The sequence below is a fragment of the Prinia subflava genome, chromosome 8 (assembly GCF_021018805.1).
Source record: "Prinia subflava isolate CZ2003 ecotype Zambia chromosome 8, Cam_Psub_1.2, whole genome shotgun sequence".
NCBI lineage: Eukaryota > Metazoa > Chordata > Aves > Passeriformes > Cisticolidae > Prinia > Prinia subflava.
Genome location: NC_086254.1, coordinates 10,237,882 through 10,262,873, shown reverse-complemented (window position 1 = coordinate 10,262,873; position 24,992 = coordinate 10,237,882). Strand labels below are relative to the sequence as shown.

Genomic DNA, 24,992 nt, shown 5'->3' with positions numbered 1-24,992 from the left:
GCAGGGGCAGCCCCAGCTGCTCTGGGCACCCTGTGCCAGGGCCTGCCCTGTGCCAGGGAGGAGTTGAAGTGCCTGTGTCCCTGCAGATGGAAATCTCTGGTTGCTGCCACTGAGTTTGAGGTGTTGGGCATTGGTTGCCCCTGGTTTTCCTCTCGTTTTCCTCTCCAGTCTGACCGAGTGCCACAGGTCTTCCAAAAACCTGCCAACACCCCACAGATCGTTATTCTATTGTTATAAAGTCTGGAAATGCAGAAAGCTGGGTGGCCATCTGATTTAATCAGACAAATAATTTCTTGATAAACCTGTGCTTAAGCCATATGGAGTGGGATGAGAATGGGAGATTTGTTCAGACACGTAATGACTGCAGCGGCTTCCTCGTGGTGCTCCAATATTAGGGCTAATCTCCCAAATTCCCTCTCCCCTCCATCCTGGCACCAAGACCTGACACAAGTTGAAAGAGCAATCCTCAACTGCAGCACTCGCTAATGAGCTGCTAATGATGAAGATGTTGCTGGTGCTCGAACAATTAATGATTTTAGCCCTAGCCCCGTCTCATCGCACTGGCCACGCTGTGCTCCCAGCTCTGGGATTCCCGGGATGCCAGATTCAGGCAGTTAACCACAAAAATTTGAGGTTTAACTGCAGGTCTGTTTAAGGTAGATTTAAATGGGGTAATTTAGAAGGCAAATGAAAGACGTGAGTTATGTAAAAAAATTCAAGTTGGTGCCTGCTCTGAGTGCAAAGCAGAGCGGTGTAGTGAGCCTGGCGTGCTGTGCTGTGCCCTGGAGGAGGGCTGGAAACCATTGCTGGTGATCCTTCCCCAGCAGGAGGGGCTGAGGTGGACTGGGAGCATTCCCCATGGGCACAGGTACTGTGCAGTCCCAGAGAGCTGCGGGGAGCTGCTCAGACTCACCTGGAAATGCCCTTTGCTCCTCAGCCCGGTGTGAGGCTGTGCTGGGGCTGTGTGTGGGGACCTGCTCAGACTCACCTGGAAATGCCCTTTGCTCCTCAGCCCGAGGTGAGGCTGTGCTGGGGCTGTGTGTGGGGAATTGCTCAGACTCACCTGGAAATGCCCTGTCCCCCTCGGCCCGAGGTGAGGCTGTGCTGGGGCTGTGTGTGAGGAATTGCTCAGACTCACCTGGAAATGCCCTTTGCTCCTCAGCCCGGTGTGAGGCTGTGCTGGGGCTGTGTGTGGGGAATTGCTCAGACTCACCTGGAAATGCCCTGTCCCCCTCGGCCCGAGGTGAGGCTGTGCTGGGGCTGTGTGTGGGGAATTGCTCAGACTCACCTGGAAATGCCCTGTCCCCCTCGGCCCGAGGTGAGGCTGTGCTGGGGCTGTCCCTGCTCGGGCAGTGCCCACCAGGGAACAGTTCCCACTTTGGGGGATGGAGCCCATCCTCTTATTAAAGTTTCATTAGCATAATTGGTGTCGATGTTGACTCATCGAGCCTTCTCCGGCAGGTGAGATCGGGGTTTTTTCATCAGCCTGAGGTTTTTTGGCCGAGGCAGGGGCAGGGAAGGCGGTGTGTGGCTGTGGGGGCTGCCAGGTTCCTGCAGCGCACAGCCACGGGCAGGCAGCAGGCATCAAACAGCCCAAAGCCTCGGCTCTTTGAAGCGCCAGTGCAGAGGAGAGGAACGATTAGATCAGAGGCCTTCAATGTAATGGGTTCCTGGAGGCCTCAGGATGTCCTGATGAGGTATTAGAGGAAGTAATTCAGGAAGAAAGGGACAAATAACCACCTCCGGAGCGGGGCTGACCCTGTCGCTGCAGAGCACACAGAAGCTCAAAGTGCTGCTCTGTGTTTGGGGTTTTTCTCCTTGCCAGGGGTAAATGAGGAATCATCCTCTGTCTTCCCAGATTTTTATGGTTTTTGGGTCGTGTAATGAGTCAGCTCTAATGGAGAAGTCCCGTGGAATTAAACAAGAGATGAAATCAATATGGTTCCATAGAAAATATAATTGGGTTTTGTAGAGATTGCTCTTAAAAACCTATAAGGTGTAAAAGAAAATACAGCCTTATTGTAGTTTCCGAGCCATCATGTAACTGGGGTGTAACTATCCATTAAATTCTGCAGGATGGATCAAAAAATCCATAAGGAGGTTTTAATTCTCCATTAAATCCAATGGAAGAGCTGGAACAGAACCGTATTAATTTTCCCTGAGACAATGCTTCTTCCCTCCATTAGGCTGCAATAAGCTCAGGAACAGCTCCATAGGCAGCAGGTGTAGTCACACGTGCGTGTTGTTATGGAAGTTTTCCAAAGTCCCAATGGCTAAAAAATGCTTTATTAAAATGAAATTGTTACACTTAACTAATGTTTTCCTTACCCCTCCCCTTTTTGTATCTTTATTAAATAGGATTTGGCTTCGTAACTTTTGAAAACGAGGACGTGGTGGAAAAAGTCTGTGAAATCCATTTCCACGAAATCAATAATAAAATGGTGAGTGCTGGTGCTGGGCGCTGTGTCGGTGGCAGACGTGTGTCCTGCCCAGGGCTGGTGACAGACGTGTGTCCTGCCCAGGGCTGGTGGCAGACGTGTGCCCTGCCCAGGGCTGGTGGCAGACGTGTGCCCTGCCCAGGGTGGGTGACAGACGTGTGCCCTGCCCAGGGCTGGTGGCAGACGTGTGCCCTGCCCAGGGCTGGTGACAGACGTGTGCCCTGCCCAGGGCTGGTGGCAGACGTGTGCCCTGCCCAGGGCTGGTGACAGACGTGTGCCCTGCCCAGGGCTGGTGGCAGATGTGTGCCCTGCCCAGGGCGGGTGGCACATCCCTCTGGGGGGTGTGAGCCTGGCCCAGCCCTGCTTTGTCCCCCACGGGCTCAGGCAGCTGCCCCAGGGCAGCTCTTGGTGTGTGAAGCCAAAGGCCTTGGGGAGGGTGAGTTCAGCTCCTGGAGCACAGAACCCGGGTGAAGTTCCTCCTCAGTGACAGGCAGGTCCCAGGTTGTGGGTTGGCCTGAGCCAGATGAAAAGGGGCATTTGTATTTCAATTGCTGCAGTAACTTTGATATTTTCAGCTAAAATATTCTTTTTCTCTTTGTCAAAACATCCTTTGCTTCTCAAATGTGTATTCAGATATGCATTGTATATTGGTCTGATATGTGTTCACAGACTTTAAATTTAATAATAGAGCTTTTAGTGTGGATAAGATCAAAGCAATCTCCTTGGCATATGCTGGAGGCCCGATTCAATATTTGACTTGCTAATTTTTCCCAGGGCACTGAAATAATATTCCTCATATTGTTCCTCCCTGCAATATGCATCTGAAATAAAAGTGAGGGTCCCCTTGGCCAAATGTGGGGTGGGGTGTTGTGGCAGGGCCGAGGCGGTGCTCCTGGTCCTGTGGGGAGTCTCTTGCTCAGGTCAGATGGATGCTGTGGGCTCTGCCTGTCCCATTGCCCCCAGTCCTTCCTGCCCTGGAGTCTCCTGCCTGTCCCACAGAGCCTCACCTGAGTGCCTGTGGGCTGGGGGAGGCTCATTCCCTTTATTGAGTTTCTAAATGCTGTTAATCTGCCTCGAAACAAAAGAACAGAGCAAACCCCAACCACCCCCACACAACAGACCCAAAGACGAATTAGAAACGCTTGGGATGTAAATTTAAGGATTGGCAGGTGGGAGGGAAGAGCTCCCCTCCAGGATTTTCCTGTCCACAGCACAGTGACACACTCCACAGGTTTGGTTATTCCTCACAACAGGCTTTTCTCTGGAGCAGGGCTCAGGATTGCCCTGGGGAGGTGCTGGGGGGAGCAGCAGGTGCTGGTGAGCCCTGCCCAGGCAGGGGTCGATGCTGCATCCCTGCATCTGCACCCGTGGGCTGGAACAGCCTCACCGGGCTCCTGCCATCTCCTGGGAGGGGAGGAGTAGCAGAGCTCTTGGGAGGATTCCTTCCCTGTGGAAGGCTGCACTGGAGGGTAGCAGGGAGCACGGAGGATGGGATAGGGTGAAAACACTAGAGGAACATCACAGAGAGCAAGAGAAACAGTTTTTGTGTTGGTGTTTGTTGTTGGGTAATTAAAATATCCCCTTCCCACTCCTGTGCCCACTCAGTGCCCCCTCCAGGTGCCACCATCTCTGAGTGTTCTCTTGTCACTCCTTCAGCACGGATTTTGAAAGCAGCCCACGGGCAAGGGATGAGACATGATCCTGTCTTGGGACTGAGTCATCGCCCTGCTGATATGTCTGCAGCTGAATCCCGGCCCCTGCGGGGGCCAGGGAGCCGTGTGTGCGTGTGACAGGGAGCTGGGAGTGACACAGCTGGCTGGGGGCACTGCTGGGGTCAAGTCACACTTGGATCGTGTCCCCCTCTGTCCCTGAGCCGTGCAGGGACTGGCTCTCACAGCCCCAGCCCCACGCCAGGGGGTTTGCAGCAGCTGGTTGAGCTGGGACTGGGACACCCTGTCCTCATCCCCATCCCAGTCCCATCCCAGTCCCATCCCAGTCCCATCCCTGGTTGCTCAGCTGGCACATGCTCATCCCCCTGGGCTGGGGCTGGCTCCTGCTCCTCTCGTGGCTGCTGTGGTTCCCCCAAACGCAGGGCCAGGCAGAGGGCAGGGGGTGGCTGCTCCCCAGCCTCTTCCCAGCTCCAGCCTCCCTGGCAGGCTATTTTTAGCTCATCCATTCTGCTTCTGTTGCTGTCCCTAAAGCTTAGAATGTCAAATGTAATACTAAACGAGCAGTAGGACAGTGAAAAGAAAATGCCAGCGAGGTATTTAATAAATGGAGGTTGGAATTTATGTGGGAGGCCAAAGATGCTCCAAACATTGCAGGGGGACAATAAACCCAAACGAGCTGTCCTGGGGTTATTGTTCCTTTGACAGGAGCAGGCTGCTTTGCAAAGAGACACCTGTTTTTCTAAGAAAGGTAAAAGTAGCTGGAAAAGAAACATGGTGGACGATTTATTTTCCCTTAGATCCCACTGTGGTGGAGTCATTCACATCCTGGGTACAGTGCTGTGAGAGGGGTATGAGCTGAGCCTGGAGACAAGGTCTTGAGCAGCTGACAGAAAAGTTGGGCTGTTCTGGAACAGGCTGGGTCACTGCCCAGCAGCTGTGGCTCTTCCTTCCTCTCAGGGTTGGATTTTGCAGGTTCTGTGGGCCTTGGGCACTTCCAGGGATGGGGCAGCCACAGCTTCTCTGTTCCAGACCCTTAACTCCAAGCCCCAGCCATTGATCAGTGATGTGGTAGATCAACAGACCCACAACTCAATGCATTTTTTAAAATTAGCTTAAAACCTCTCAGCTGCTGCCTGGGGTGGCCTGCCATGGTGTGAGTGAGACGTTGTCCCCAGGGTGATGGGAGCCCACCAGGCTGGGGTCACAAGTTGCTGGCACAACAAAGTCTCCTTGTCCTTGGGTGGCTCAGTGGGGGTTTGTGCATTGTGGATATTGCGCATTCTGCTTTCCTCAGAGTAGCCCTGGTTTTCCCTGGAAAGCTGTTAACCAGGGGTTTGTGAGACATCCTGGGCTGAGAGCTGACAGCCTGTTTTGTTGTGCTGGGTATAAGAGGCTTTTCACTCCCCAGCTCAGCCCTCCTGGGCTCCTGTGGCTGAGACTGCTCCGCTTGACCCAGGAGTACCCCAGTGTAAGGTTAATTCTCCAAACTAGACTAAACAAAAATAGTGAATTTTAGTTTCCCTGCCTTTTTTTTTCTTTTCTTTTTTTTTTTTAGCCTCAGAGTTAAACCTTTCTTTGTTGGGCTGCTGAAAGTGTAGTACATCCTTGTACAAGGAGGTGGAAAAAATCTGGAAATTATTAAGATGCCCAGAAACACTGAATTGAAAGTTTGAGTGAGGTCCAGATGTGTGTACAAAGCCCCTTACCAGGTAGCTCTCAGGGGCAATTGGGTATGGAGCTGAGCCCTGACTCATAAATCCATATCCAATCCTCCTGGAGAAGCCCCATTGCATGTCCTGTCACGTGTGACATCCCTGCTGCCTCCAGGGTTGTCCCTGAGGTAACTGAGGCTGTGGAATGGTTCTGGCCATCTCCATCCCCATAAGGACAGGGCTGATTCTGGCAGGAGAGCACCAGACCCCTTTTCTTTCTGCTTTTGCTGTTATGGAGAGGCACCACCCAAGCCCTCAGTGTCTCCACTGTTGTGGTGCCTCACTCCAGTTCCGACACTGTCCCAGCTGCTGATGGGGTGGTGCATGGGCAGCATCCCAGAGCACCTCCTGATGTGACACTGCTGCCTGGCAGGGTGACAGTCCCCTGGATGAGCTGGCAGGGCTGGGCTCAGTCAGTCTCTCTCCCAGGACAGCAGAGCAGGGCCACGCTCCCAGTGCTGTATTCCACATGTCATTCCTCCTGTGGAGAGAGAGTCTGTCTGGATAACAGAGAACCTTCTTGCCCTCCATATGGGGTATATTTGTTTACAGAGGCTTAGGAATTATTTTTCTTTCCTACTGGTGACTTTTGCTTCCCCTTTAATCCCGGTTAAAAGCCCTCTGCAGCTCACTGCCGTTCCCTTTGTATCCCCGTGTGCTGTGGAAATCAGAAGCAGTGCCAGGCTCACAGAAAGCAGCGGTGAGCTGGGTTGTGGTTGCAGAAGTTAATTACCAGGTTATTGTTTCTAGCAGTGCTAATCCAAACTTCATTTCCCAGTTAATTGTCCGTCCATCCAGGCTGGGTGGGTTTTATCATCCTGGCTGCCTGAGGTGTAACCAATGCTGCCATGACTCCGGGAGCAGGGGCCCTCCCGAAAGATGTGGCTGTGAAGTGAAGTGCCTTGACACACTTCTGGTGCTCCCCCCGTCATTTGACTGGAGGAATCATCTGGGCAAACTCCTGTTAAATGACACTCTGGTTAAAAATCAGAAGAACAAAGTTAGAGGCACAAAGGCTCAGACCTGTGGATTCAGCCTGCAGCCCCTGCAGTGCTGGGCTGCACCACTGCAGATCCCCCCGTGCTCAGAGCATGCACTGAGCTGTGGGGCCATGGGACAGGCTGGGACAACTCCGGTTAGCTCCAAACAGGCTGGATGGGGCAGCTGGGCCACGGGGAGCACAGGAGCTGACTGCAGGGGCTGAGGTGACAGTGCCTGAGCAAGGAGCCATGCAGAAGTGCCGTATTTCTCCTTTTTCCTGGGAGAAAGAGGCTGCCTGGGGGTCCTGGCTGTCCCACTGGCAGCAGGGCTGGGCTGCTGTCTCACAGGGCATTGGTAGAGTTGCCACGTGCTTCCAGTGGCTTTGAGCAACTTCCAAAGGCAGCAGGAGTAACTGAAAGTGAAAGAATGCAGATCCTTTATTAATAGGGTTTACAGAAATTTTCTGCTGGCTAGAAATATTGATTCTTTATTCCTATTTTAAAGGGAGCTTTTTGTAATGATCACTGGGAGTCGTTCTCTGTTATTGATTGCAGTGGAGCCGTGCTGGAGCCCTCCCTCCATTCATGCCACTCCCACAAGTGCCAGGTTCCCTTTCAGGAACACAGAACTTCTTAAATCAGCACTTCTGTCATCTTTGGGGGGCTGCAGTGGGTGGTTAAAGACACACACGTTTGCTCTTTCAGATCTGGTTACGCTGTTCTGGAAGTTCACCTTTGAGCGGGAGGAGGTGTGGGGAGGCAGACGCTAAAAATAACCCTCCCCCCCTTAAGTAGATCAGTTCTGCATTTGACATTTACATGGAATTCATTTGCATCTCATTTGTACATGTTTCTGCTCAATAGGTAGAATGTAAGAAAGCACAACCTAAAGAAGTGATGTTTCCACCAGGGACGAGAGGAAGGGCACGTGGACTGCCGTACACCATGGACGCGTTCATGCTGGGGATGGGAATGTTGGGTAAGTGCCACAGCACCACTGCTGCCTCCCTCATTTCCAAACCCTTCAGCCACCCGTGTGGGTGCCAGGCTGAAACTTTAGCAGGGGTGGAGTGAAGAAAATAATCCTGTCTGTGGTAAATGATTAACTCCCCCCACCCCAGCCCCCCAGCCTGGAATATAAAAAATTTGCATTTAAATGGATGTTTTAAATAGCCTGTTTTACTCTTACTCGCAAAAATAGAATGATGAAAGATGCAGTGTGTTCATTCTGACTAAAAATGATCTCTCCCCTTTTTTAGAGGAATTGAGTCACACATTATTCCCCTTCTTTTAAAGGTAGCTTTGACAGTTCAGCACAGATAATTGAAAATCTTGCTGGTTCTTAAATGGCATGGATGGAGGAAGTGGGGGGATGCGTAACAGGACAGGTCACAACAATAATTACAAGTTTCAAGGAGATGGAATGGTATTTTAGTCCTGAGTATTGTGTCCAGAAAATACTAATTAAATGGGATAAATGATATTTAATGGCAAATTCCTATTTGTGCACAAGGTCTATTTAGTTATAATTGGTTCTCATTTGTTTCTGCCTAGATAATTCTTTCTAAATAATGTGACAACCCCAGATACTCTGTCCTCAGCCAAAATGCTGCTAATATCCATTGCCAATGTTTTTTTGTATAACACCATATATTTTAAACTTCCTACTCCCTTTGTACCCCTGGACTTCCTCTCAGTTGTCACCTTGTGTGTCCATGTGGGAATGGGAGAGCAGTCTGGAGATGTCCCTGGGCAGCAATGAGCCTTTCCCAGGCCAGAGTCCCCTGTCAGGATGCTTTGACTTCCCTGTCCTGGTTCAGATGATCCCACAAACCGAGCACAAAGCCCAGCCTTGGAATCTGGGTTGCCCCGGGCTCTGCTGAGCAGATTCGGGGGCTGGCTGAGATGCTGGGGGACCCCAGAGCCCCTGGGGTGGGTGTCAGGTCAGAGGGCTCAGTTCCTGCGAGGATCAGGCTGTTACACCGAGGTGTCTGACACCAGGCACTGCTTGATTTGATAGGAAAAACTTCCTGCCATGTTTGCTTTATCTCTGAATTAATAGTACTTGTGTTCGTGTGGCTGGAGCGATCCATTTCTGGGAGGTGTAATCGGGTTATTTCAGCTGATCATCTGTTTTGCTGTCCCCATGCTCCACTGCCACCCTGCCCCACAGTGTTTGGAAATCACATTTTATGCTTAAAATATTTATCTTGCTCTAGTCAGTCCGTGATTTCGTTACCTGTGTGTTCTCAGCGTGCCTGAGCCCATGTACTTGATTTCTGCTGTTTCTCTTCTTTCCACCTGTGCTGCCCGAGGCTGGGGTGGGGAGCTGGAGTGTGGAGGTCTGAGTGCCACTGTGCTGGCCTGTCCTGCTGGCTGCAGGAGGAGTCCAGGTCACCCTGGGAACCCAGAAAGTTCCATCATCCTCCACCGAATGGCCTCAGCCCTTTGCCTTGCAGCTGGGCACAGAGGGAGTGGAGCTGGAGCCACCCCAGGGTCCTGAAGGGACAATTCAGCCCCTGGTGCGGTGTGAGTCCGTTCCCACTGGGGCTGTCTCTCTGGAAAAGGATCATCTCAGGCTGTGAGAATGAGGGAAAGAATCCCTCAGTGAGTGGAGCTGCACAGAGCTGGGCACCTGTTGGACCTGCTGGTCCTGCTGCAGGTGGGGGCCTGGGTCACCCTGGCCAGTGCAGCTGCAGCCAGTCCTGCCCTGCCCTCCCTGCATTCAGACTGAGGGACTGGCTGAGCTTTAGTGATTGATCTGTGCTGAAGGCCAGATGCTTCATTATCCACTCGAGCTGGTTTTTCATCTTCCAAGTTCCTGCTTGCTACCGTGGCACTGTGTTAAATAATTAAGTGCTAAACAAGGAAATTGCAGCACAGGAGAGCAGAGCTGCTGGATGGCCGTCAGAAACCCCGGGTTTCAAAGGCTGCAGGGCCCGTCCCTGCAGGAAGAGGGGCATAATTAACCCATCAAATGATCAGACACAGAGCTCCATCGCTGCCGAGCGCTCCATGGGCTCTCACAAGGCCAGGCCAGGTCAGGTCTGCCCTGTGTCTTCTGTTCCGTGCCCAACTGGACTGAACCAGAGCTGGACTGGGAGATTTTTGTACCTGTTTCCAGAAGCCCTTGCTCAAGGTCACCTTCTCCAGCTGCTGTTCATGGGCAGAGGAGGGAGTCGGAGGAACGAACACGCGAGACAACCCAAAGGAAGGAGCGGGGAGCGACTCCCTCCAAAGCTATTAAGGAAGTTGGTCTTTTTCATTAATCACAGCCTCCCCGAGGAGCTGCAGCAGCCAGGGTCTAAAGGTGCGCAGGCAGCCGCTTCTGCGATGATTTGGTTGATTGGAGCAAAATTAAAGTGTTCTGAAAGGATTTTTTGACTCTGAGGGCGCGGGCAGGCTGAGCCCTCTGCCAGGACGGCTGCTGGGCTGTCTGGGGCTCGGGCTGCTGGTGGGACACGCTGGTCTCAGGGAGAGCAGGAGCTCTAATGAGCCTCTCTGCATAAAGAGTGGAGCAGATTCAGTTCCACTGATCTCCATCAGCCCAGGCAGCAGGAAGAGCTGCTCCCCAGCCCCTTGGATCCTCAGGAACAGGCCCTGTGTGCCTCCCTCTGTGTCTGGGAGCAATTTGGTGACCAGGAAACTCTCTCTGTGCCTGGAGCCTCACACTGGCACGTGGCCCTGGTGTGCAGAGCAGGAGCCCTGTCACCCGAGGGCGTGTGGGTGTCACAGCACTGCCCCAAAGCTTCCTGTGCCTGCAAACTTGTCAAGAACAGAGTGACAGAGGAGCAACATTAAGAGGAGATGGTTTCTGTCTCCCCTCCCATCTGAAGCTGCTCTCTGTGTCTGGGACACTGCAGTCCCCACAATGGTGCCACAGAGCTCTGGAGGTGACCCTGCACTGCCTGCCTTGAGCTGGGGCTTGCAGCACTCCTTTCTCCTGGTGATGGGCATCATCCTGGTGTTTAATGTTAAAACTGGGCTCCTTTTAGCTTGCAAACCCCTCCAGAGATGGAAGAACTCAGCCCCCAGCCTCACACCCAGAGCTTGTTTGGTGGGCATGGATTTGGGAAGGTCTCTGGCAGGGCTCTGTGTTCCTGCACACACCCAGTCTAGGTAGGCTGAGCTCATGCACAGAGGAAGCTTGTGCCCTTCAAAGAAAGTCATTCCTTTTTCCACCAGACACTGTTCAATGGAGTAGCAGCTGCAGCTCAGAGCAACATTTGGAGACAACAGCTTCCTTGCATTTTCTGGAGCATTTGAACTAATTTTGCACAGGTCCCTTGGCTCCTGTGTGCTCAGCGTTCCCACATATTGACCATGAGCTTTTGTCCACCCCATTAACAAATCTTAAAATGAAGAGACACGGCCTGGACAGGAGCTGGGTAGAAGCAGTGGTGTGAAAGTGGTTTGCCTGATGGTTTGAGTTCTGCTTCCATGGACAGGAGAAGGTTGGAAGGAGGTGATCCAGTCAAAACTTGGATTTTTGGTTTACTTACAAGGGATTGGTGACTCCCCAGGACTGCCAAGGCAAATCAGCTTCTGGGTGCCCAGTGCAGGATGAGGATGGCACCTGATGGGAATGTTGGGTAGCTCAGCATGGCCATCATTTGCCCTGATGAGGCATCCACGTGGGCGTGGTGTTAAACACCATTGATATTCAGCCAGGCAATGTCCCCACGAGGATCAGGCTTCGAGTCATTAGAGCAGAGCTGGGTACTGCAGCAGTAAATGAAGAGGAAAATTGAAGTAATGTTGTATTATAAATTTATGATTTCATCTGCCTGACTTTGAGAGCGCTGAGTGCTGCTGGTGCCAGCAGAGCCCCCGGGCAGCTTGGCTGGTGCTGTGACTGTGAGGCACAGCCAGGTTTGGCCAGGGACAGCAGGGCTGCCCTGGGGTCAGGGCCAGCACCATTCCAGGGCAGGCAGCAGAGGAGGTGGCATCCAAAGCACTGTGGGCAGCTGCCATCCCCACCGTGCTGACCTGGCTGGGCCACAGGTACCACACCTGCAGAGCTCAGTGCTGCCCAGCACCTCAGTCCCTGTGCCCTGACAGATCTGCTTCAGAACTGTCTGAATCAGAGTGAACTGATTCTTCCTCTTGGCAAGGAGAGAGGGGCTGCAGTCGGGCACCGCAGAGCGATTTTTCAGTGGTGTTAATGGCGCTACTTACTTAGCAAACAATCCATTTATCAATAGTGTTGTTAAAAAAAAAAAAGGAAGGAAAAAAGGTTTGTAAAGCTTAACTCTGAAAGATCTGATTTAATGACAGAGGTGATTAATTTCTACAGGAATCCAGCTGTTGAGCTGTGAAAGGAGGGCTAAGCAGTGTGTACATATCGCTGAGCACCGCGTGCTGCCCGGGCAGCGCGGGGCTGCCTTCGCCTGCCACTGCTTAATCCCATAATCAGAATTCATCCAAGCATTTTTATCTTCCAGTTTTAGATTATGATTAATAGTACACTGCATGTATGTATAAATCTGATCGGAAATGGAGGGACTTGCTGCAGCAGGAAAATAGCCGGGTGATGGATGAGTGTATTAAAGGATAAATAAAAGCAGAGATAGGAGCCCCCCAGAAGAGCCATTCGCCTGCTGAGCGCATTCTCGGGCTCCAGCCCAGCTGCTGCCGAGGTTCCCACTGACTTCAGACAGCAGGAGGAAACTTTTCCTGATGCTTTCTTGGTTTGGAGAGGCCTGGGCTGACGCTGAGGCTCAGTGGGGACGTTCTGTAGAGTTTAATGTGGGGTGGTGCCTGTTCTTAAGAAAACTGAGCAAGGAAATGTTGAGGATCAGTGTGAGATTAGAATTTTAGGAAGCCCCCTGAGTGTACAGGACACCTTGGGACATTGTCCATCCGAGTCAGAGCAAACTGTGCGAGCAGAGGGAATGGCTGTGTTAAAAGTTAAGACTGGGGGTTCTCACAGTGTGTGACCCCTGGCTGGTGCCAGCCCACACACAGGGGATCAGTGGGACATGCAGCACATTCACAGAGTGAAGCCAGCAGAGGGGCCACTTTGTGCCTTCCTAATAAACCTCCTAAAGCTGCCCGAGGTCGGCTATTCTGCCTCAGAAGGGGCTTTTGGAAGCACCTTGTGCAGCTCCCTTTTACTTTCCTGAAAAATTAAAAGCTCTTTGACTCCCTGGCTCGTTGCTGCTGCTGCCTCCAACTCTTTGATGTGTTAACTGTTGTCCTTCACACTCCCGGGATAAAGAATTACTACTACCTTAATCTCCAACTGTCAATAGCTCTGAAGCAAAGTACATTCATTGTAAGCTCTCCAAATGTCAGAGCAAACCCGTGTTATGTGTTTAGCCTTAGCATTTGGCATTTACTCTTCCAGCTAACAAGTATGCACAGTCCTTGGGCTCCAGACACCAAAGTGCATGTTAATTACCAGAGTGACAGGGCTCCTGCTCGGAGCCGGGCCAGCGCCGGCAGCTCGAGATGTTTCTATTCAGGATAATGATGAAACCTCTCTGCAGTTTGGCATGAGCAGAATAAATCTGATTTTTTAATACCTTCCGTAAAATTAGGTCTCACCCATCCTCCCTGTCATTGTGCATTGTGTTAAAAAACAAACCAAAAAAAAAAACCTTTGAAAAACTCCTCCATTAATCCTCAAACTTCTCTCTCTTTTTTTTTCCTTAACATTTCTGTGATCAAGGTTACCCGAATTTTGTTGCAACATATGGCCGAGGATATCCTGGATTTGCCCCAAGTTACAGTTATCAGTTCCCAGGTATGTACATCTCATTTGCAGATTTGCTTCACTTCCCCTCTTTCCTTCTTTTTTTTGTTTTTGGTTTTTTTTGGGGGGGGGGGGGGGGGGGTCCTTTATTTTAAGTCCATAGCTGCAAGCTGAGACAGGCAAGTCTGCAGGGAGCATCTCACACAACAGCAGTTTGTTGTTTTGGTTTTTTCTACTATTTTAAAACAGACCTTTATAGCGACATATTTTCAACACATTTTTCCTAGTGTATAAATTGGTACTGGTTATTTGAAAACAAACTTCTTAAATTGAAAACATAAAAGCAAGAGAGATCACTGGCGAGCTGTTGGCCTCCCTTTGATGGGTTTTTCCTTCCATAGATACTGTAGAGCTGCACACAGACACGCACAGGCACACAGGGACCCGCACGCTCCCTCCCGTGCTGGCCTGTGGTAAGTGACGCTCCCTCCGTGGGGCAGAGCCCCCGTGCTCTGTGCAGAGCTGGCTCTGGGTGCCCTGCCAGGAGCACAGAGCCCCGTGTGGGTGTGGGCATCACCGGGGGCTCGGCGGGTCAGGGAGAATCAGGTGGTGGAACCACAGGATGGAAGGGTTTGGGCTGGAAGGGACCTTCAAAGGTCAAACCCCTTCTGCTGCTGAGAGCCCTGTCCAGCCTGGCCCTGAGCACTCCCAGGGCTGGGGCAGCCAGCAAAGCCTGTCCCAAAGCTCTGCCCTTTCCAGCACAGCCCACAGTGGGACTGGCACCACACAGGGCACAGAGTTCCCTTTCAGCCCAGGGTTTGCCCAAGCAGCTGCAGCAAGCATAGCAGTGGCTTTGCTCTGTTTGTGGCTGAAGCCCCACCCGGCCACCATGGTCAGGAGAATTCCTTACCATCCCTGAACTCCTGAGCAGCCTCCTCACAAGGGTCGTGTGCTCCTCAGGGCTCACAGCGCAGGGGTGGGAGCTGGGGGTGACAGGGACACCCAGTGACCCCCCTGCAGTGAGCCAGGGCAGGAGGAAAAGCAGCGCCTTGCAGGAAGGTTCTCTAGGATGGGTGAGGATGTGGACAGTGCCTGGCTACCCCTGCAGCACACTGGGGCAAGCCTGGAGCCTTGTGTGCAGCCCTGGGTCATTCAGATGAGACCCTGCTTTGGAAGAATAGGGATTGTTGTCATCTGTAGGATAAGCAGTGTCCTGTGATGGGGTTATTCTGCAGCTGGTTTTTGCAGGACTGATAACACCGAGGGGAGCAGCGCTGTGAGGGTTTGTTCATTTGAATTCACAAATGCCAGGGCTCTTCAGAAAGCTGAGCCACCTCTTCCCACCCCTGATACATTTTCCCACCTGGACCAGGCCAGGTCTGAAACAACTGGGGTGTCAGGCAGGCAGCAGAGCTGCTGCAGTGACGGTGCTGGTGGGGACAAGGCACCCAGGGCAGGTGACACCGGCTCTGGTTCTGCTGGAACCAGCGGTGCAGTCCGGTCTGCAGGGTTGCAGCCGGGAGCTGGAGGTGAGGAGGAGGCTTCAGCAGGTGTTTGTGTGTTGTCTCACGCTCTGACTCCTCACAATTCCGTGTACCAGCTGATTCATAGGAAGGCATTGAAGGAGAGACACCTCTGATAGGTTTAATGACAGAAATCGGCAGAGCTCAGATGAGTTTAATTACAAACATGTCTAAAGCGAACGTGTTTGCTCACTGACAGCAAAGGCACCCTTTGACTCGACCCCTCCTTAGATGTATTTTTATTAAGGGCCTGTTTTTATCAAAGCAGGACTTCCAGTTATTGCCTGGTTGTTTTCAGTCTCCTGCAGAGATTGAATATGGAAAAAAAACTCCAGGTGGATTGTCCCCATCAGAAAGCTGTGGGGCCCAGGGGAGCCAGGCAGTGCCAGGAGATGCTCAAGGTCCTGTCTCACCTTGTTGAGTTCCCCTGCCCCAAAGCTCTGCCCTGCTCCCCTCCTGCTCGGATCTCTTACTCCTTAGCAACAATCAGAAGCTTTCCAGAGTTATTGGGAGTTTCTCGGGTGAGGAGCGCCCTGGCCAGAGGCACGGCGTGAGGAATGGTCCGGCAGCAGGATGGGCTTGGGGCAGAGAGCCCAGTGCCACAGGGCACGGCTTGGCACCAGGGAGCCTGGCAGGAGAGGGCAGGAGTGAGTTGTCAGGTTAAAAATGTGAGCGTTGTCATTTGGAGGGAGAGGTGCTTGGCTGTCTGTGCAGGAGCACCCCGGCTCTGGGAGCTGCCTCCCATGCACTGGTGCTGATCCTCACACACAGGAGAGCCTCCCCTGTGCCCCCCGTGCACTGGTGCTGACCCTCACACACAGGAGAGCCTCCCCTGTGCCCCCCGTGCACTGGTGCTGACCCTCACACACAGGAGAGCCTCCCCTGTGCCCCCCATGCACTGGTGCTGACCCTCACACACAGGAGAGCCTCCCCTGTGCCCCCATGCACTGGTGCTGACCCTCACACACAGGAGAGCCTCCCCTGTGCCCCCCGTGCACTGGTGCTGACCCTCACACACAGGAGAGCCTCCCCTGTGCCCCCCATGCACTGGTGCTGATCCTCACACACAGGAGAGCCTCCCCTGTGCCCCCCATGCACTGGTGCTGATCCTCACACACAGGAGAGCCTCCCCTGTGCCCCCCATGCACTGGTGCTGATCCTCACACACAGGAGAGCCTCCCCTGTGCCCCCATGCACTGGTGCTGATCCTCACACACAGGAGAGCCTCCCCTGTGCCCCCATGCACTGGTGCTGACCCTCACACACAGGAGAAGGTGCAGTCTCAGCAGCCGTGCAGTGTTTGGCACAGCACACTCCTGTCCTCCTGCCCGTGCTCCATCCTGGCCGGGCTGGGCTCACCCCCAGGGCTGTCACAGGCACTGTCCCTGCCCAGGCTGTGCTGCCCAGTTGCTATTTCAGTAAATGAAAGCCAGGAAAAGGAGTTCCCTTCTGATTGAACTGTCCCGATGGTTTTTCCTGTTGTCCAAGTGAATGAGGTACAAATGCCAGGACCCACCTATTTGCATTCCCATTCCCTTGTGTCCCCTCAGGGGCTGTCCCACGTCCTCTCCCACATCCTCTCCCACATCTCCTGTGGCATGGGACAGCCCCTGGCTCCAGGGGCAAGACACACAACCCCTTGGTGACTGCTCTGTCTCCTCCCATCCCCTTATTCCTCCCAGCCCTTCCTCGTGCAGTACATTGCCTCTTCTTTTTATTTTAATTGCAATCACTCCCTTTCTGTGTCTCTTCTTTTTTTTTTAATTTTTTTTATTTCTGGGACTTATCTTTTCAGTTTAATCTATTAATTTCTGTTCTTATTTCACTTTGCAGACTATTTGCCGATTTCACAAGACATAATTTTTATCAACTAGTTCTTAAAGATGCATAACAAATTAATCGGGGTTTACTACAGTGCTAATGAGAGAGACAGAGAAAGCCTGGGTGGTCCATGTTTAATATCAATGTCCACTGAAAAATTGCTGCTCTTACTGGCTGGTTTGATTGACTGGACTTTTTATTTTATTTTTATTTTTTTAAAGGCTCCATATCCTCACTGCTTTGAGTTTGCTTTTTTTTTATTTTGATTTTTTTTCCTCTGCTTTGTTATGAGTTTTTAATGCCCACTTGGAATGTAACTCACAAGGACGGGGTCAGGGGCGTTCCGAAGGCATGACTTCTCACAAACTTTTTAGAAATCGTTTTATCAGTGAAGCAGGAAGGGTGATTGGGTTGATTTGGTCTCACAGACAGCCCCAAGGAGAGTGACTGGCGCTGTGGTGATGTCCAGCAGTGGCACAAATGCCCTGCAGGGTGGGGCCAGAGGGGCGTCCCCTGTCACCCGCGGTGTCACCCGCGGTGTCACAGCCCCACACGTGTCCCACGCCCTCCCCTCTGCCCCGGGGGCTCTTTGGGAGCTGTCACTGCCACACAAGGGCTGTGGCAAGGTGCCACCAAGAGAGGGGCTCAGGCAGCTGCTGCCCCCACAGCAATTCCTGCCCCACTCCCAGAGCCCCTGGGGCTTGGGGCACCCTGGGACAGTGGAAGGTGTCCCTGCCATGGCAGGGGTGGCACTGGATGGGCTTTAAGGTCCCTTCCAACTCAAACCATTCTGGGTTTCTCTGATTCTTTGATCCCAACTCTGACCAGTGATGGTCCTGCACACTCCCTGCAGCTGCTTCTCCTTCCAAACTTTGCTTGCAAACCATGAGCAAATTTCCTAAATTCTGGCCAAGCTTTTCCTGCTTAAGCTGCATCACATTGCGCCTCTTCATCTCCCCAAATGGCAGGAGAGCTGCAAACCTCCATCACTGGCTTTAACAAGACCAGATTCTGGTTTTTGGGTAGAAAACACGTTCTGGTTCAATTCTGCTGTTGTTGCTACCCATTGGATAAGTTTGTGAGAAGTACGTTGCATGCTTACAGTAGAACTGTAATGCATTTTAATGTTTGTTAATCCACTTGTTTAAAATGTTGGTGTCAAAGGCTCTACAATCCATGGCTGTGCTGTTCATTTCATTAAAGATGCTTGATGTAATACTTGGGTAGTTTTCTTTAGACTTTTCTGCAGGCAATAGCTTTTTTTAATCTGTATGGCTTCTTATTATTTTGTTTGGGGTTTTTTGCTATGAATTGCTTTGCTTTTGTGAACTTGTCTTAGTGTGCATGATTTGCAAACATTTCAGCTATTGTGAATTTTCTCATTTTTTGTAAATAGTCCATCTGTGCTTTTCTTTTTTTTCTTTTTTTCTTTTTTTTTTTTTTTTTTTCTTTTTTATGACTTTTTTCTTGTAAGTAACTGAGGTAGAAAATAATAATAAATTGTTTACAACGGATCTGCTGTGTTGCTGCTCTCTTAGCTTGCAATTTTAATATTTTGGTTTGGACGCCCCAAATAACCAGTACCAATGACAGTTGAATAAAAGAATAAAACAACCATCACTCAGAGCGTGTGACCCACTGTTTGAAGAACCTGCAGAGGAACAGTTACTTGTGAGCTGTGCTTACAGCAGAAATTACACCCAAAAAAAGACAAAATGCACTCGTAACTGGTGGGAGAGGAAATTGCAGCATCCCCTCTGGTCCTCCACCACTGTGGTGGGATGTTCCTGCACTGTCTTTATCCCAGTTATATTTTCTCCTATCATCACCTAAGCGTTTGGGGATTGTCAAAGTTTCATAGAAGCCTTCAGGTTAGAAATTTAAATTATTTATTTTAATTAAGGGTTTGTTTGCTTGTATGTTTGTTAAAGCTTATTAAAACCTTTGTATATGGTGAGAGGTGAGAAAAACAAATATTTTCACAAACTTTGGAGAGCTCAGGGAAATATATTTGCTTATTAATACTGGTGCTGCAATGCCATGAGCTCAGCCTTGGGTCATGCTCCTGCAGTGCCTGGGGCAGTGGAAATGCAGCACAAGATGGTTCAAAGTCTCAAACTGATGAGGTTTGTTATTATAAGAGCATTTAAACCAACTTTCTGTTGAGCTTAATTCAGTTTCTTTCCTGATGCCAGTCCCACGGTGTTCACCCATCAGGGCTGGGCAGGGAGGTATCCTGTGTAGAGCTAAGTGTGGTGCTGGCCTAGGAGGTAACAACTAGAAAACAGGATTTTTCCAGGTGAGGAGAAGGAGCTGGTGCCAAAGATAAGGGCAATCATTATGTTATGCTTAAAGCTTCTTTGTCATGGTGTCTTGAGAGGAGGAGGAGGAGAGGGAAGGAGGTTGCTGTGTCTGGGGTTTAGGACACCTTGATGCAGCTCCTGCTGCACAGGTTCCCCCTTGGTTGGTAACCTTGAAGGGGACTGCAGTGGGGATGGAAAAGGATGTGGATGCAGCATCCCAAAAAGCAACATTCCCTCTGTCCCGTGTGCAGTGGTGTAAAACACCAGCCTGGGGTTGTGGTGCTGCACTGACCCCAAGACACATTCCCCTGTACTGGAGCCCCCAACTTCCTACTCTGGTGAGGTAAAGTGATTTTCAAGTGCTGCCTGCACACGGCTTCTGTACCCACAGGGAGTGGTGAAGTCTGTATTAATAGGGGTCAGCTCTGTGAAACACCCTTCAAGCACTGCTGCACAAGTGTAAGGCTGGTAGAACATTTACTAATGGGAGCAAAGTTTGTCTGGTCGTGATACTGGAATGATCAAATGTAATGCTCAGAAAAGGAGGGCCTGGTGGCAGCTGCAAAATAGGAGGAGGAAACGTAAAACCTCTTTTATTTTGTTCAGTTAGTTAAGCCTTGTAACAGCAAGAGACGTGGAACAAAGCTGGAGATTTTTCTCACTCCTTTGTCTAACCCTTTCTTAACTGCTTAAATCTGCTCGGCTCTCCCCTGCACTGCATGCCTTGTTTCCACCTAAACACATCACTGCATCTGCATGGCATCACTGCTTTACAGAGTGCATTTGGAGTCTGCTGGAACCACCTGAGTTACCTCTTCCCATCTCTCTGTTTCAGCCTCCGTCCCTGAAAACGGAGACTTTAGACTGGAGCTGGTTTAAGGTTAAGCTTTTGGGTGTTCTTTTGCTGAGGAGGGGCCGTTCCCATTGCAGGCGCATCCCTGGAGGGAGGAGCAGCTGGAACTGCAGACAGCAAACTGAGAAATTAATATAGCAGAGCCCATAAATCTCCAGCCAGAAGGTTCTCCTTCAAGTTCTGCTCAGATGATTGTGTTTTGATGCAGGAAAAAATGGTCTCTAGGGCTGTTCTCTGAGTCTGAGCAGAGCTGAAGCACCTTTGCCTTTTAGGCACAGTTTTTCCGAGAAAAGCTGTGGTTTTTTGATGTTGCAGAGGATTGTGTAAAAGGCCTTTTTAACCTTCTATTTCCCACTGCCCCTTAAAGTAATCTTATTGTTAAATTTAAGGTGAGATTTTCCAGAGAGAAGCTGTCGGTCTGTGCTGATGGTCCAGCTCCCAGCACTGTCAGGGGCAGCAGAGTGTGGCCAGTTGGAAGTGGAGCCTGTGCCCCTTTTCTTGCCCCATCCTCTCCATGTGAGGCTGCTCTGGAAGTTTCCCTAAATAGCATGTCTGGCTGAGGCCCAAAACTGCCCAGGTCCTTCATTAGATTTTTCTCCACTTATAATTTGAATAACTGAGAAACAGGAACATCTTGAACGCTGAACTTGAACACTGATTGTCCTGTTCTTGGCTGCTCACTGATCTGTGCCTGGTGTTAGAAGCTTTAAAACTTGAGGTTCATTGCCCTGGAAATGAGTGATCCTGAAGGGGCAGAGAGGAGAGAAAAGGAAAAAAGAATCCAAACCTGCTGGTGCCTGTAGAGGGTTTGTGTTTTGGGGCGATGCTGCAGCTCAGAGTGATGGTTCTGGCTGCAAACAGGCCAGTGACCTGGAGGGTTAATGAGAGCAATTATTCACAAGAGTAAAGAGGCATAACACAGACACTGGTGTGTGGAGGAAGGCATGGATAACCCTGCAGAAGGAGAAACGTGGTCTGGTAGTGCCCATCCTGCTCTGAGGAATTCTCCGTGTCCGAGCTGGAGCACGACGGCTCCCCTGCATTCCTGCCTTGTGCCTCAGTACAGACAGTTTTTAGCTAAAGCTGTTAAAAATTGGGGCTGGGGTTGCAAAGAGCTGGACAAGATTGGTCTCCTTACAGCACAGAAACACTCAAATGTGAATGGTTTAGTAGCAGGGTTTCCAGCTGGCCATTGAGGAGCTTCCACGTCCTGCCTTGCCCAGGAGCAGTGATGGTTGCTGCAGCAATGCCTCGGGGATTTCTGGCCTCAGCATCCCAACTCTCCTGTGACCTCTTCCATAATGAGGATTATGGAATGCCCAGTGGTAGTTCCTGCAGTGAGGCACTGGGAAGGTCCCTGTCTGCCAGTGATGGCTGTGCTGGGTGAGCTGCACACAAGTGCTGAAGAGTTCCCCACCCTCTGATAACTTTGCCCTGTGATTTACTGCCTTCTCTTTTATGAAGTTGCCTCTTTGTGTTGAATTTTTCCAGCTTCAGCCTCCAGACACGAGTTCTTTTTATGCCTTTGTTCATCATCAAGGACCTGTCTTTAAATAATACTTACCCAGATAGTTTAGATCATTCATAAAAATTGAGACAAGCAGCTTAACCAAATAGTTCATTTTCTTTACCATCAGAGCAGCGGAAATGAGGCTTGAAGCAAATCAGTGCCACGTTGCTGAACTCCAAATAGGTGCCTTAATGTGGTTCCATCTAACCTGCCCTTGTTCATCCAGCAGCAGGTGACTGAAATGCAGAAATGCAGAGCTGCAGAGCTGCAGGGCTGCGAGGCAGCGTGGGGCCAGTGAGCTCCTGGGTGCTCCTGCAGCCATCGTTTCCTTTGTGCTTGACTTGTTGATTAAAAATCTCTGGTAAGTGCTTGGCTTTGGCCTTTGAAATGAGTTGTAGCGAGTCCAGAGGAGGCCACCAAGGTCTGAAAGGGATGGAGCACCTCTCCTACATGGAAAGGCTGAGAGGACTGGGAATATTCACCTTGGAGAAGAGGAGGCTTCAGGGGAGCCTACAGGAAAAAGGACAGAGACTATTAACAAGGGCCTGGAGGGACAGGACAAAGAGGAATGGCATCAACCTGCCAGAGCGCAGGGTTAGGTTGGATACTGGATGTTGATAACCTAAATCAGCTGCCAGCTTTTGCTTCTTGGTTTGTGGATTTTTGAATAAGTAGGGTTTTTTAGAACAAACCGTTTGCCTTTGAGAAGTTTCCCAGTTTTCAGTGTAGTGAAATAACTGCAAAAGGGTTATTGCACTTGAAATGCCACAGAATGATAATTTGGAGACAAACAAGGCTTTGTCTTACTGATGCATAAAGTAATTACTGGGCAGAAATGCACCATTCTCATCCTAAAAGCCACGGCCTGAGAGTCCCAATAGCTGAAAATGGGTCATTTACTGTATATAAAGTGGAAGTGCCAAATTTTAAATTAACTCTATTTGGGGTTTATTGTTGTGTTGGAATTCCAGAATGGGAATATTTGCTCATCCATCTGCAAACAGACATTGTGGGGATCAGACCTGGGACAGAGCTGGTGCAGGCTGTGCCTGGGTGCTGCAGGGGCTCTGCCATGGGGTTCTGGCTGAGAGTCCCTGGTTTGCTGAAAGAGGTTCTAACAAGGTTGATGTGACACGGTGGAAAAAGACAAAGGGAAGCACTTCAGGGGCTGCTGCAATACAGGACTCGGAGCAGGCTTGGAGATGCTGGAAGTGGAATAGAATTGATCACACCCTTAGGAAAGTTCTGTCCCGTTTCCCTGGAGCTGGGTCCTGTTCATCAGCTGTGGAGGGGGTGGCACTATCCCACCTCCTCAGACAAACCAGGGCCCTGGTGGAGACACAGGACATTCCGGGCAGGGCTTGTTGCTGCCCCACATTCCCGTGGCCTTTGAAAAAGCTTCATTGAGTCTGCCGTCAAATCCCAAGGAGTTAATTGCCACTAAACCGTGGTAATGAGCTGTGAATGATGTTGTAGAACCCCGATCTTTGATCAGTTGTAGGGAACATTTGATTTCTCCGGGTATATGTTCTTCTCTGAATATTCAGCACTGAGTTGTTCATCTAAAGCTTGGAGTAGTAGCAGGTTTTTTTCCTTTCTCATTCGTGTTTCCTTATAGAAAGGGAGGGGGAGTGTGAGACAGAGAGCCTGGAAGATGAAGGTTTTAAACATAAAGGGATTGTTTTGGGATGGAGCTTTCCCTTGTGCGTATTCACCTTTAAAGACGACATTTTTGCCCGGTAAATTGGACCCACGCCTGCCTGCCTTCAAAAAAAACTACCCGGCTCTTCTGCTTCATGGTTTTGAGTCTCTGATACTTTTGAAATGAAGCCTAAAGATCCTCCAAAGAGGATAACACAGCCTAATGGAAAGAATAATGCAAGTGAGAACCCATCTGAAATGACAGCTGGGAGCCTGGTGCAGCTTTTCAGGCTGATCAAAGCTGCTGGGAGTGCCCTTTGAAAAGGGGGGATCAGCCCCTGGGAGTGCCCTTTGAAAAGGGGGGATCAGCCCCTGGGAGTGCCCTTTGAAAATGGGGGATCAGCCCCTGGGAGTGCCCTTTGAAAAGGGGGGATCAGCCCCTGGGAGTGCCCTTTGAAAAGGGGGGATCAGCCCCTGGGAGTGCCCTTTGCAAAGGGGGGATCAGCCCCCAGCTCCTCTCCCTGCTCAGCCTGCACATCAATTTGTATTCCAGCCTTTGCACTTTTTTCCTGAGATCCAGTGACCCTCCTGAAGGGTCAGGGTTCAGGTCAGCACGCTGGGGAGCACCAGGGGTGTAAGAAGTGAAGTGCTGGGGGCTGAAGGAGCCTCTGAGCTCAATGCCCTCAGCACAGGGACCCCCAAAACACCCTGCACAGACCAGTCTGCTGCTTGTGTGCGAACACTCCAAACACCCCATGAACACAGAGCAAGGGCGTTGCTTCATAGGTGCAGTTTCTTGATGGCTTTTATTTAATTCTCTGTGCCTGTTCCATGATTTTGGCTATTTTCTGAAGTCGGGTGGCAATTTGAGCATCTCAACTTCCATTTTCTTGTTTTAAATCCCTGTGCTCATTGCTGAAGTCTGAACATGCGACCTCAGGTGCCCAAGTGCTTTGGCTGTTAAAGCAGAAGGAATTCTTTGCATGATATTTTTTGATGCAAGAACTAATCTCATGATCTTTGTGCCCTTTTTTTGGGTTTATTCCTTTGGTCTGACTGGTTGTAGAGGATAGGGTTATGTTTGCTTTGAGGATGCAAGATTTTTTGGGGTCTTCAAAGGCTGATGAGAGCAGGGCTGAAGGAGTTGGTGATTTCTCTTAGAGCCAGAGCTGCAGGAAGAAGATCCTGGCAGCAGGAAGGGGTGCAAATGGGTTTTGGGTTATTCCCTTGTGGTTGCCTTGTAGCCAAGCCCAGGCTGGAGGGCAGCAGCACTCGGTGATTTAAGAAGGAACGGTCCCACCAGAGCAGGAGATGGAGTGGGACAGAGATCTGGAGAGCCCCTAAAGCCCATGTGAAGACTGGCCCTGCTCAGGCAGTGTCTTGCTTGCCAGATTTGTTCACAAAGGTCCTGGAAACTCTGCTAAATCCTGGGCTCCCACTGCAATGCCCAGAGCAAGACAGTGGGGCTGTGTGCTCCAGCCCAAACCTGCTGCTCCAGGGCTGTGCCATCCTGTGATCCCCCTTCCCAAACTCACCTGTGCCTTGGAGAGACAACAGCCATGGGCTGAATCTGGGACCTCAGGGCAAAGAATTTAACCCAGATCTGTCCATCTTCCCTCACTGCTTCACTGTTTAAAGTGAAACTATTGATGCAGGAAGCAGGAAAATTTATCTGTGAAAAATTGTACTTGGAACGCTGGTTTTGGCTCATTCTGAGCAATGAGAGAGCATGAAATTGCTGTGAATCCTCAGGGCTTTCCTGGACAGTGTGTGAGCCCAGTGCAAAACGTTTATTGTAAAATACCTTCTAATTGCAGTGCCTGAAGTGGGCACTGCTGGCTTTG

General features: G+C 50.8%; 1 protein-coding gene across 7 annotated transcripts in view; it reads left to right on the top strand.

The window, feature by feature from the left end:
• Positions 1 to 24,992, top strand: part of MSI2 (musashi RNA binding protein 2) — a 197,144-nt gene that overhangs the window by 148,395 nt on the left and 23,757 nt on the right. For 6 of the 7 annotated variants that reach the window (XM_063402914.1, XM_063402913.1, XM_063402911.1 and 3 more), the window contains exons 8-10: positions 2,359 to 2,441; positions 7,665 to 7,779; positions 13,474 to 13,548. In XM_063402914.1, coding sequence (XP_063258984.1) covers positions 2,359 to 2,441; positions 7,665 to 7,779; positions 13,474 to 13,548 — 273 coding nt within the window. Of the gene's footprint in view, positions 1 to 2,358; positions 2,442 to 7,664; positions 7,780 to 13,473; positions 13,549 to 16,853; positions 18,557 to 24,992 lie in introns of those variants that run through there. The other variant, XM_063402915.1, reaches the window with a different exon arrangement.